Here is a 14273-nt window from a genome sequence, read left to right on the forward strand (position 1 = left end):
GCAGGGTTTTCCAAGATTTTCCCTCCAACTTTGGCGCCTCCGTCCGTAGTTGCACTGGTTTAAGACTTAATCCTCTTATCGAGTGAGAAGCTCTTTCAGTTTGATCTTTTAATTTTACTCCCAACTTCGGTATCCGCCTTCTTTGTAAGATTTTTTGCGCAATTAAATTGTTCTCTTTAGTCTTTGTGCATTGCTCGCCGAATCAGATCTCCTCGGTTTGTGATTCTAAATTTTTCCGAGCCGATCTAGAATTCTCAATGTTGACGCAATGTAAGTATGTAGACCTTGCGTCAACATTGAATAAATCGTCGTTTCTCGAAGGAAGGAACGTAACTACATTCCAACGTTGCCAAATCTTCTTTCGAACATTACATTTTTACCTAGACATTCTTGGACATTTCCAACGGAAAATTTCATTGAGGATTCCTCTTATCTCATGCAAAAATCAGACAATTTTTTAATATACATTGCACAAGTACACTCTTTCATAATAATTGTATCGTGTGAGTCAATTTTGAAACCTTGGAATGGATTTACGTTCCTTCGTGCGGGAATCGACGAAATGTCTGGTCCGAGGGACCTAACTTCGGTTCATATTGATCACCGAACTTTTTTGGTTCCGGTAGCCGAAGTTTTCGGTAAGCCGAACTAAAGTTTGGTTACCTAGACGAGAAAAGTTAGGTGTGCTGTATGAATCGACCTTTTTTTTATCGTTGTAGAGAAGAGCACTGAAAAATTTTTTGGGATCTATGGTGAATTCCAGGAGTGACAAAATTGAACATATTCATGTCATACGGCTGATTGATTTGCCATTTAATCTAACGGAAAAGGATCGATGAACAGGGTGTTTGAAAAGAATACCTTGATAATCGATTCCTCCCCGTAGTTTCAAATGGAGAAATATTGAAAATCGATCTTCCGCACCTCGCCACTAGCTCAGTTGGTATACTGTTACATACGAGGCCTGAACTAGAAGCAAGCTTCGCCATGAGAACCACCTGAACCCCGCGAAAGTTCACCGAGTTCCAAGCCCCCAAGTTGGCGGTAGTTCAAGTGAAAAATTTGTCAGGGCCCCCGCCTCTGGCTCGGGGTCTGGAAATCCATTTCGACGCGCTCCAGACAGTGTAAACAAAAGATCAGCCGTTGATTATAAAATCAATAGCAACACGATTTAATAATGACGTCTGAGGAAAATGAGCGGGTTCATAAAAAAACGCGCACCCAGAGACTTCGCTTCGCTTTTTAATCGAGCGAGCGCCGCGCCGGGGCGCAAAGGGCGCAGGGAGGGGGGTGCAACGATGCAGCCGACGGGATTGATTGATTTTATTTGTGTTTATTCTGCCAGATTAAAAATAAATGATGCGCTTCTCCGGATCGGAATTCCTCTCGGAGACTAATAAAAAGTGCATTCCGCCCCGACCAGCATTGTCTTTGCAGACATTAGTGCTTTTTCGCTCCCATCCTCTCTACAATTATGGGGATTAGGGGTCTTCTTAGGGTGCTTCAATCCCGGCCATTTCCCAAAATCCGATGTGGCACGGTGATTTATTTTACACTGAAGAAACAGTTACGGGCTTCATAGACATACCGTCCGTTCCGGGCTCAGAGGCTGGAAGTTCCGGATGCTGGAGCCCGGAACTTTCGGCCTCTGAGCCTGGAACGTGGACAGTTTGTCTTTATAGCCCGTAAGTATGAATTTGGTGCATTTGCTTGAATTGGACGTATTTTTGCCAAACGGGACTATGTGCATTGAGACATGAGCCGTGAGACCCATACGAATTCATGCATAACAGGGCTCACGCCATAATGCCCATAGTTCCGTTTAGCAGAAATACGTCCAATCATAGTGGTTGAAACGTTAACGGAGATCCTGAGACACAGCAACCAAGAAATGTCTTTTCTGCACTCAGCGCTTCAATTGTTTAGTCTCCACAGGTGGCACTTTTTTTCTTTTCTTTTCTTTTAAAAAATAATTCTGTTAATAATTACTTGATGGATATACTTTTGCCTAATATAAACGGAATTCTCACCGTCCAGATGAGGTCGGATTCTGGTCACGAAAACCAAAACTCCATGATTATTAAACAGAGCTCTCCGTTATCTCAAAAAGAAATCAGACGAGGAAATGATGATTAAAAGGACTTCCTCCGCGCAAAATCAATAAGCACCAAGATGTCTCTTGTCAATCTCGAAGGAACTTTTGAGCAGATAAGCCCCAAACCGGTCTCATTTCATAGTCCGATCGCAAAACGCATCAACAATGCAGGACGCGTCAAGAGGGTGAAACACAATACCAGCAGAACACAATTTCCGAAACTTTACAGAGAGCAATAAGTGTTTTCAACTGGGATTTCAAAAAGGGGATTTAATAGGTATCAAGCCTCATAAGAATAAAGGTATTTTGTTCTCCTCTCTTTTCATTGTCACCCCTCAAAGAGAAAACCTCATTCAAAGAGAAAAAATGCTGGAGAAACTGTGATTACACTGGCCACATATAGCTTAAAATCTCGCGTCTCTCGGCAACATGCGAGGGACGAGATACAAAACAATTTGTAAAGGACGGTGTTGGCTGTCAGAAAAAGCTGTCGAAACGATCAAAACCAAAACTCTTGACTGAGTGTTACTGTGCATGATGGCGGTCTTTTATTTTGAATTTACTCTGGCGAATCAATCAGCTCGTAGATTAATTTTTGTTCCATCCATTTTCAAGCCGTAATCTCCTTATGGATTGTCCTCGAGTTTTTTTTTTTGAACTTCGTCCTCTCCTTTCAACAATGTGAGGGGGAAAAAGTAAAGAGCATAATGAGCAAGTCTTAGCCCATTTACTCTTAACTTAGATTTTCCTTTCCATAATTTCATTTGATTAATTTTTTTATTGAAAAGGACAACGGATTTCATGCAAACGGTCTCCAAAAGCTAGAAGTGTGGAATTTTAAATTATTTTTATAGAATTTACAGTGTGGCATGTGGTTTCAGCACGAAAAGGAATCGTTGTATGTATTAAATTATGAAGTGGCTTTAAAATTAATTGGGCAAAACTTTTTTCTCAGTGAAATTTTAATAATTCAATGCTGCTTTTTAGTCACTGTTGACTTCAAATCTTGAAGCTCTTCATTTATTGAAAATGCACGTCTCCCACCGAAACTTTCAGAGCTTTTACTAACAGCAGTGCTTTTATTTTCTGTTTCAGTTTTCCCAAATAGAACCGCTTCCCCTGGGATGCCTTGTCACGGAGAGGATAGTAAGTTGTATTTTTACATAGTTTTTGACTTCTTTTTTTTCTCTCATCTTTGCCTATCCTCAGCTTCTCAGGAATTATCGGTTTCACTTTTCATTCTTAGTATGTCATCATCGCATTTCATTATCTCTCCCACCACAACCTCTGAGACCATTGCGGACTGTGCAGTTAATTTTAGGAATGAACATAAAGCTGTACTCAGTACTGTCACAGGTTTAGCAAGCCTGCGGACCCCAGCTGGTAGCCCCTGCCTTAAAGGGGGGTGGAGATGGTCACCGGCTTCATGGCGTATGAACCACTCATCAGAGGGGCAGACAGGGCTCATAGCTGTGGTGAAAGCAGCCTGTCTAGGAGACGGTACTCCAAAATCAAACCCTGGTCCTCCAGGTTGGGGGTTGGGGCATCGGGCTAACTCCCCGATACCCGGAAAAAACTTAATGTTAAAAAGCCTAATAAAGATAGCCTCGGTGATAATGGAAAAAAACGGATTTTGCGACACAAACTACGGAAAAGGACAATGGTTTTTGGGACTTGGAATGTACAGGGCATTTCTAATAAATTGACAGAGGTTGTATCGGAGGTAAAAAAGTATAATGTAGATGTCGCCGTGTTAACAGAAACGAAAAAGAAAGGCACAGGATCAGAAAACTTGGGATGTTATGATCTGTTCTATAGTGGTGTCAGTAAAGATCAACGCGCACAGCAAGGAGTCGCCATACTTATCCGGAAAAGTTTGCGTCCGTCTATAACTACTTGGGAAGCAGTAGACCAGCGGATCATCAGAATGCATCTTACACTGCATGGTCACAAGGTGGCCCTGTTAGGAGTATATGGTGTGAATGATGATGCTCCCGTCAATCTAAAGGATCAGTTCTTTGAGCAACTCAACGACGAGGTTCTGAGGGTTGGAAGGACAAGGGAGGTCATTATCATGGGAGATTTGAATGGTAGAACCGGACGAAGGAATGGTTCTAAAGTTGTTGGACCTTTCGGTGAAGAGGCGATGAATGACAACGGTGCACGCATCATTGATATGTGTGAACAAAACGAGTTGAAAATACTGAACGGATTCTACCAACATCGAGATATCCATAAGTACACGTGGGTTCAGCAAACTCGGGGGCTGAAGTCAATCATCGACTACGCGGTCACCAGGCAAACGAGTACCATGAAGGTTCAACAAGTAAGAGTTTGCCGGGGGTTCTCCTGTGGTAGTGATCACCACTTTCTCAAGGCGGAGATTGCATTTCCGGTTAAGTATGGGCTGCAGAGGAATACCTTGCAACATCAGAAGTGCCAGCCACAAGGAACGAAGATCGAACAAGTGCACTACAACATCGATAGCTTACAGCATGAAAGCGTGAAAGCGCTCTACAGGAAGCGGCTGGATGAGAAACTGGGAGTAGAAACTTTCGATACTGCAGAAGAGTTGTACCAGTTCATCAAAAGTTGCATACATTCAGCTGCGAAGGAAGCCCTGGGTATGTGTAATGAGAGCAAGGATGTACAGAAACCCTACTGGTGGGACAAAGAGGTAGAGGAGGTAATTGAAGAAAAGCGTAGGAAGTACCATGACTATCTGGCTTCTAGGACTGCAGACACCCGCGGCGCGTACAGGAAAGCCCAGGCGAGGGTTCGTCTTTTAATCACCAGGAAGAAAAACGAGTCTTGGGAGACCAACTGCTCAAGGATTGACACATACCTGGGGGGAAGGAAGAGTGCTGAGAGCTGGAAGCTGATCAAAGGCCTAAGAAGGGACATGAAACGGGACATTATATCTCCGATAACAATCTCACAGCTTGACGAACATTTTAATAAATTATTGACGGAAGGACGACCAGAGTTTCAAACGGGGAATGCTGAAAATATAGTCGAGGATCACTCAATGGAAATTCGAGTTGAGGAGGTGGTCAAAGCAATCAGGGAATTGATGAATGGAAGAGCTCCTGGGCCAGGAAACATTCCAGCCGAGTTAATTAAATGTGGGACTGGCAAGTTGGTTAACCATCTCAGGGATTTGCTGCAGAAATGCATTGACGGTGATGACATCCCGAAAGAATGGAAAGAGGCCTGGATAACAGCGTCGCATAAAAAAGGAAGGAAGGATGACTGTGGGAACTACAGAGGGTTAGCGGTGACAGGAACGATAAGTAAAATTTATGGAAAAGTGTTGAAAGCGAAGATCGAAGAGGAGTGGACCCCGTTCGAGGCGGAGGAGCAAGCAGGTTTTAGGGCTGGTCGGTCTACCGCTGATCATCTGTTCTGTGTTACCCAGTTAACCGAAAAGAAGAGAATTGTTGGCCAGGAGCTTCATTTAGTGTTTTTGGATATTGAAAAGGCTTATGATAGTATTCCTCTTGTGAAACTCTGGGAAGTCCTAGAAGAAACTGGTTTTAGTAAAGGACTTATTGGGGCAGTCAAGCAGTTTTATCGGGGGGCTTTTGCTAGAATTAAGTGCCAAGGAAGGCTTTCAGACGGTTTTTTTGTCACCAAGGGGCTTAAGCAGGGATGTTGTCTGTCACCGACGCTGTTTAAGATATATCTAGAGCACGTTCTGAAGGAATGGAAAAGAAAGTGTGCCGGCATGGGCGTCCCTCTAAATGACCAAGAAACACTGTTCACGCTATGCTTTGCTGACGACCAGGTAGTCATAAGTCAAGATCACGATGACGCGGAGTATATGACCCGGAAGTTGGTGGAGGAGTACCGCAAATGGGGCCTCGAGGTTAGTGTCCGTAAGACAAAAAAGATGTCAGTCGGAGGTGCTCAGCAAAGCATAGTCCTGGAGGATGGTCAACATATAGAAAGTTGCGAACAATACAAGTACCTGGGGGTGAACCTGACTTCGGATGGGAAGCTGGATCAGGCCATTCGGGACCGTAATCTTCTAGGAAGGAAAGCCATCGCCATGCTTAATGGGATCCTTTGGGACCAAAGGATTTCCAAAGACAACAAGAAGAGGATTTATAACTCGGTTGTCAAGCCTATTATCACCTATGGCAGTGAAGTGTGGCAGTTGAAGAAGCGGACCCAAGAAATGCTCAAGGCGACCGAGATGGATTTCTGGCGAAGATCGGCTGGAATCTCGAGGAGAGAACGTGTCAGGAATGAACGTGTCCGAGAGATAATGGGCGTTGAGGGGACGATTGTGCACGATATCATGACCAAGCAATTGGTATGGTATGGGCATGTGCAGAGAATGGCTGATACCAGGTTGCCGAAGAAGGTGTTGGAGTGGGTCCCCCCAGGTAGGCGACGGAGAGGGCGTCCAGCCAAACGGTGGGTAGAGGGCATCCATGAAGAGATGGAGAGATGCCACCTTCCGGAGGATCTCTACCATGACAGATTCCTGTGGAGAATAGGCGTCGCAGAGCGCCCTAGCGCGCCGTAAAAGCGGCTCATACACATAAAGAATTTGGTAATGAAAATCATTCCTTTTCCATTAGTTCGCAGCACAAGTACATACAGAGGTCAGAAGCTTTGAAACAAATAGTTAGTTCCTCTCTTAGTCTCTAACTGCATCAAGCAAGCAAATGGATACATACGTTGGGTGAGTTGACCGCATTTCAAACAAAATACGCTGGGTCACTTTAGCAGTTTCGGAAAAATGCATCGTGCAATGGGTCTGGACTAATAGGATATGTTATACTAGGGGGCTATGCCCCCTGGCCTTTGCGCGGCCCAGCCCCCAGAGGGCGCATCGCGCTCTCTTAGGCCCGCCCGCTTCGACAAAAGAACGACCAAAAAAATTGAAAAAAAAATGTCATACCTAACTCTCATTTGTCCTATCTCCCTGCCCGGAAGCGATTGGACCACTAAAAATCGTATGAAAAAATCGTCATTGATTTCAAACTTCACGCCAAGACTAAAACGAAACGAAACGAATGGAACGGAGCGTTTCGCCGCTTTTGGATAGTCCGTCCCTGTAGCAAGGGAGCACACCTTCGATTCACTTACCTTACCCTACTAACAGACCAAGATTCAACATTTATTGCTCTGTTCAAATTTGCCCCCCCCCCTCTCTAAGCTCCGTGGTTACTTCTATATAAAAAAAAAACCTGGGAGCTATTTCCAAAATCTAATTACAGCTGACTCATCTAGGGAATATCATCTGTTGATAACTGCAGAAATCATGGATATATCGGCCTAGTAGAACGTTCAAACGAATTGTGACAAAAAATAAAAATTCACATTGTTGAAATGGGAGAGTTCACAACTTTACCACGAAATATAAAAAAAAAAAATTGGGTCATATTTTCAAAGTCTAAATAGAGCGGGCTCATTTAGAGACATTTACCTGTCGATAGCCGCCAAAATCATGGTAATCGGCCCGGTAGAACGCTAGAACTAAGCGTCTCCAGATATGCAAATTTAGGTGGTCTCGGAGCTTATAGTGTAGATAAGGATGCACACGAAAATGCAGAGAGACTTTGCAGGTATCTATTGACTGCAGGATAAAAAAGTTGAGATAAAGTTACACCCCTTTACTCCTAATCGGATTATTCATTTACATAAGGGCATAAGTATCACGTGAAACTTACATCAGGTGCAATCAGCTAATGTCATAATGATTCTTACCTATGGTATGCTTCCTAGCGCAGTGTGGTTCTTGTGAGCTGGGAAGGGGCTGCTTCCCTTTGTTTATTTGTTATTAACCCTTTTTTAAGGGAAAAAAATTCGATTTCTTTCTGTAGTATGCCGATTCAGACACCTCAAACGGAGGGGGGTGAAAGGGGAGTTCGGGGGCTTCTCCAAGGAAATTTCTGAATTTTGGAAGCATTTGATATGCAGTTTGAGTCGATTTCGTCATGAATTATCTCCAAATACATGCGTCTTTCCTTCTTCTTTCTTCCGTTCCTTCCTTCCTTCTTCCTTCTCTTTTTCTTCCTCCTTCTTTTCGAGCGAACGGGGGGAGGGGGGCACACGCCCCCTTTCTGGATCCGCGTATGCTTCCTGTTAAACTTGATCCATATTCACGTAGCTTTTCATAAATCCACGAAAATTCAACAGTTTTCCCGCACTTCATTTTTCTTCGTGATAGGTAAAATCCGATGGCAATGCCTTCCCTTTTCAGGTTATTAGGAAGAGCGAGTTAAAATTAGATGCTTACAAAAACTGCATAATTTAGTCCCCCTCCATCATCAGTTCCCTGTATTTTAGTCAAGGCTTGTCTTTAATTATACATCACGCTGCATTGGGGTTTGTCAAGTCAAAGGGCCTTTCACTACAGGTGCTGCAAGACATTTCGTGTCGGGTAAGAGTTTAAGCACTTCTCTATTCCAACAGAAAGTTGCAAGGATGTCAGAAAAACTTTGGCGGTAAACGCTGCCTCTTCTTCTCTTTGGAGTGCCAACGTTAAATGAAGTGGAAGTTGAACTTGAAAGGTGAGAAAAGTTGCCAGCCAAGTGGAAATGAAAGCGAGTTTTAAAGAGCGTGCAGGACTCAACTCCAGCCGAGTCTTTTTGCAATTACAAATGAGCTGGTACGACCATAAAATAAATCTTGTTTCACACTTTAGTATACCGTTATAGCCTTCCAAATTTGGCCATTAAAACTTTAAGAGCCCAACTACTTTCCAACGTCCTAAGGTCCATGCAAAAGAATTGATTGAGTTTCGAATCTAAAATACTGTAAAACATTAGGTGCTGTTGAAAAAAGGAGGAACTTAATAATGTGAGGTAACTGCGATTTTCGGTGGTAAAAACGCTTAAACCATCAAGTAGCAGTCAAATCCATATACTCAAACAGCACTTTAAAATGGAGCCACGAAGATTTTTCATAGACAATCGTGCGTGTGACGTCAGGCAAAGTTCTTAACAAGTTAATACATAAATTGTTCCTTTGAAACACAGGTGAAGAAAAGTTTCTTAGAGTGGCTTTTGAAATTCTTTCAAAAATGTTTGCAGAATTTCAGCGGAACCTTCACAATGTGGAATAAAGCAACGGGAAGGAGGCGCGCGGATGACGGCGAAGAGATACGACTATTCGAGCTTGATGGATTACCGTCTTGCATCTGAAAAATTGAAGGCGCGAAGCGTGAACTCCCAATTAATGATCTGCTTTATACTGCCAAACACGTCCCAAATACGTCTCTCCTATCTTAGGCTGTGGTGATACGCAGTTTTTTTTTTTTTTTTTTTTTTTTTTTTTTTTCAATTTTATGAATGCTTCTTTAATTAGGATATATATGTAGAGCTGTATCTAAGACTCGTAATGATCCATGTTATAATTTATAGTCGAGATAATTTGACCCGGCTTCGTATCTCTGGGGGTGGTACACAAAAAATATTATCGTAACACTCGGTTTTTTTTTTTTTTTTTTTTTTTTTTTTTTTTTTTTTTATTGGGATGTAGGATTCCTATTTACGAATTTATAAGTAAATTTTTACCTACAGTACGTATGTGCCGGTCTTATACAACTCGCGGGGCACAAGTTTGTGGCAAACCTCGGGTCATTTTGACCTGGCCCTCTAAAGGTTAAACAATGTAAAATTATAATATTAACGCATAACGGAGCACAGCTCTCCAGTGGGTTGCACCGCAAAGCTCTTTAAGGAGTTAGACCGCGTGGTGGTCAGGATCGTAGCCCCCTCCCTAGTTCATTATTAAACTACTAACTTTACCTCCCAGTAAATTTCCTATTTCTAACAGTGTCCGTGCAATTGAGGGTTCTAAACCAAATATCGTCTACTGAATTATTTTCGTTCTGATAACCGAGGTTTATTCTCCATGCAAAATACAACTCTGTGACACGCGAAACTGGCTTATTTATGTTGATCAGTGCAACAATTCCAGCCTCGAGAAAAGAGGTCGGAAACTTTTGAGCCTGGATAAGTCCAAATTCAAGTCGTGGGGCCACACCGCCTTACCGCGGCGCGACTATTTGTACATTATCTCGAAATTCCCCCGAATTATTGCGAGCGCGTTTCATTGGACGGATATTATTAAACGGCGCACGGTAATTAGATTTCCCGGAGTTGAATAATTCAAATTTCATGGCATCCCTCGGCCCGGGAAAGTGAGGTGGATCAAGAAAACACCTATAATGGAGTCCCACTCTACGGCTCGATCGTTATTAGACGCCGCGCCGGCTCAACCTAGCCACATTGTCTCGAAACACCTCGATTTCCGAGATTCTCCCGGTCTCAGCCATCGATCGCCTTCAAACCTGGCAAACCTCCCTCGGAAATTTCAACCCGGGAGATAGGGCGGGATATTTTAGGGGGTAACGGCACATGACTTTGCATTTTAATAAACTTGCCTGGTAAAAATTTTACACGCCGGAAGGAAAAAAAACCGTAGTAAAGGAAACAAGAGGTAAGTGTTGGGAGCCACAGCAGCAGAAACCTATTATAGCAAGGTAACGCTGGATGCTGCATTATCAGTGTTGTCACCTTTTCTTTTCTGGTAGGAGCCCCTTTTACCCTCAGTCGAATTGAGTGTACATTAGAGACATTTTCCGCTTAAGTGATTAATTTTACTCCGGAAGTGTCTGAGAAAATTAAAATGTTTGACTTGCGTATGTATTTGATATACAAAGTATCATCCATGGATTTCTGCCCTTGGTGAAATTGGGATACCGCCGCTTCAAAAGATTAGAGGGGTCGCGCATATCTTAATTCATAGTCGAGCTTTATTTATAATCCAATCCAAAATACATGAAATATTTGAATTAGAAATTGAGAGACTCGATATCATTCTTACTTAAAAATTAATATCTCAATGGGAAAAAGGTCGCAAAATTTCAATGTTCATAACGCGTTTTTTCCGAGTTCGGCTTAATCAACGGTCCATGTTTTCGTTCATTGGAAGGTAACACGAACTCGTGATTTGATGGAGAATCTGCTTGAAAAAACTCTATTGCTCCATACATAAATGAGTCCACAAAATTTTTTGAAGAAACATTTCCTGATATGGGAATTCAAAGGAAAACATAATTTAAAATTACAAGAAAATTTACCCCCTGTTAGCGTCACAGGGTGGTATTTCCCATTGAAACACATGTATTTTAGCAAATTAGATACTTTTGTCATAACTTCAATAATCATACTCAATAATGTGAAATCGTAAGAGTAACACGTAACGCGTAACACATAACGCCTAAGGCGCGAGGCAGTCAGAGGGTGTAGCCCTCGAGTAATTACTGAAATGTATAAACCAAGGTTATACGAGTATTCTCGTGCGGTAAATCACTCGGCAGATTTCATTCATAAAATTTTAGAAATCTACACATTCTTCATTGTCCGCAAAATGGTACTCGATGACAGTAAGGACATTTCCTATCGTCCAAGTGTCAGTGGAAGAGCAAATATTCTGAAAGAGAGGTGGAGAGAGAAAGGAGAAGAGAGTGAAAGAAAGAGAGAGGGAGAAGAAAGAGATACGAGAGATATTTCAGACCGTGCGTGCGAATTCGTGAATTGCTTGTTAGCAGCCGTGTTACAAGACAGCCTCGGGTGCACTTCGGAGGCGAGTCTTTTTTCCGGGAGGGTGTCGGAATGTTCAAAAGGCGCTTTTCAATGCTTCTACGCCGCGGAAAAACGTCATTGAAGCGTTCCGACGTTGTCACATTTAATATGATGAAATAAGTATCCGTTTTTGCTAGTGCCATACTTTGAATATGTCTGCAATTTTAATTTTATATGAGGCACTTGAAAATTCAAGAAAAATATTCATATATTATCGCAAAAATTTAGGGAAAGGTACATTTTAATGCCAAATTTGGCTGGCTAAGCTGCATAGAACATGGTAATTGATTTTAAAAAATCCAGCCACAAGCCGATTTCCTCATGAATTTTGCCTTATTTTGATTTTATTCCAAGATGTAGTTGCAATAGATTTGTATTTTTGCTTTACTTAGTTTGTTAATAGTTTTGTAACTTTTTTTTTTTAAGCGCTCAGCCGATAGGCAGCGCTTTTTGATTTTGACTTGCCTCTAAGTACTAGTATACTAGTGCTAATGCGTTTAAATGGCGCACCAGCTCATCGATGTGTAGGCTTTTTTTTTTGGGGGGGGGGGTCCATTTTTAAAATAAATAAAGCTGTGAAAACTGTATTTTATGCTTTTAACGTAATGCGCAGGTAGTTTCGATCGTTTGTCTATAAGACAATTTCTTAGCGGTAGAGTAATTCTTATCGAAATTGATCGTTGAAAATAAATGAAGCCTAAAAAAAACGCGCCTGATGAGCTCAACGGTGAGCTCATCTTCGGGAAACAAAAATACGCGTCTACGGTTTCCTTGGTAACCTTTGTTTGCTGTCAGCTGATGTTTTATTTCCATTTCCCAGCCAAGTCGACGGAGTTTATACGTCCTTTCTTCATTAAATACATTTACTAACACCTGAGCGCTTTTCTAATACGACAGTATTAGAACTTTCCTGCTTGTTTTTTTTTACTTGTAAAATATTTCCACTAGTTGTTCCTTTTGCTTGAAGCAGATCGCAGTTTGTTAGCTGTCGAAACGTTTGCTTTGTTTCTTGTAAGTTTTTTATTATTTCACATCTCCATGTAGTTTGAAATATTACTTGTTGCATTTTATATTAACCAATTACCATATTTTAGGGAGAAGTTTGGCTACATTCGAATGCTCATACGATGTTCTTTCTCGGAGCGGGATGTAAATTGCGAGAGAGCGAGGTCGGATACTTAAGAGACTCAAAACAGACACGGTGGTATCATCAAGGGACTCAACCGGAAACCGGGGTGCTGCACAGTGGCGGCCGAGGGGGGGGGGGGGGGGCTGCGGAGGGAGGGGCGGCGTCATTTGTGTGCGAAAGATTTGAAAAGGAAAATGCGTAAACTGTGAGGACGTTAAGCGCACATAACGCGAACTTGTAAAGGCCCCGCTGTCGGTGCCGAGTTGCCAAGTACACATTTCAAAAATCTAACAGTTCATTTCTTAGCTACTTTAAATTAGAGTACCTCTATAGGTAGAGTATGGACAACTCGATTTATGTAGCTCTTAGGGCCCCTCTAGTTAAAGTATAGTAATTTCTAATGTGTTCGTTTTTCGGTGATACAAAGGACAGCGCCTTTCATTAGTCTAGTTGAGAGAGAAATCAAACAAGCAATTTGGACTGGAGCGGCGCAGCGCAGAGTGCAATGATGAGGAGGACTTGAGATAGAAAGAAGAAGCCCTCGGCGCGTCGGTCAGCATGAAACATGAGATGAAAAGGAGAAGCCCTCGGCGCGGCGATCGGCATGTAACACGTATTAGCGCCTACAAGACTCCATGAATACTTCACGCATTGCGTCAAAAACAGTGCGGTCAGCAGCTTGCAGTCGGCGTAAAACTCATAGTGCCTACAAGACTGCATGAATACTTCAATCATTGCGCCAAACACAGTGCGGTTGACGCTGTGGCGGAAATTAAAATCATTAATTCACATTCATGTTTATTCTTCCAGAATTTTTTCGTACTCTTCTTAAAAATGAAAGGCCTCGTCCACAGAGAGATATTTTTACGGAACTTAATTTTCGCGCAGCGTTCCGTGAACTTTTGCTAGTGTTGACAGGGTTTTCACAAAAAATGTGCCCGACACGAGTAAACGCGTCTTATGCACCCTTCCTCCTCCGGCACGTCCACTTGATGGTTTGTATCGATATTTCAAAACGAATGAAAAGGGACGGCAAAATACAGGCGGCCCATGGGCGGTAAGTAGGTAAATCTGGTCCTGATGCTGCGATATCATTGACTAAATTTTGAATTTTGTAGACTGAAGTCCCTTTCCCAGCTGACAGTAACCTATATGAATGAATGTCAATAGGCGAAATAATTAAATTTTAATCAATGAAGCCCTATGATCCAAATACGAGTATCTTAAATTCTGAGGCAAAGCTAAAAGTATAGCCAGAAGTGGTGATTTGAAAAAGAAGGGGAGAGAAAGTAGGGTTCGAGAGTACGGCATTAAAGAGAACCCGTGACCCAGAAGGTTATCGATAAAAGTTTGAAGTGGCATCAATAATATTTCAGCCGAAGTTGGGAGGCAGAGGAAAAAGTTAAAAAAACAAACTCGTGAATAATACATTTTGAATGCT

At 42.3% G+C, this 14273-nt stretch overlaps 1 protein-coding gene across 1 annotated transcript in view; it reads left to right on the plus strand.

Moving 5' to 3' along the window:
• Positions 1-14273, plus strand: part of LOC109034068 (atypical protein kinase C) — a 96254-nt gene that overhangs the window by 53359 nt on the left and 28622 nt on the right. Inside the window, exon 3 of the mRNA XM_019047008.2 lies at positions 3191-3241. Coding sequence (XP_018902553.2) covers positions 3191-3241 — 51 coding nt within the window. The remainder of the gene's footprint in view (positions 1-3190; positions 3242-14273) is intronic.

This window comes from Bemisia tabaci, chromosome 1 (assembly GCF_918797505.1).
Source record: "Bemisia tabaci chromosome 1, PGI_BMITA_v3".
Lineage (NCBI taxonomy): Eukaryota > Metazoa > Arthropoda > Insecta > Hemiptera > Aleyrodidae > Bemisia > Bemisia tabaci.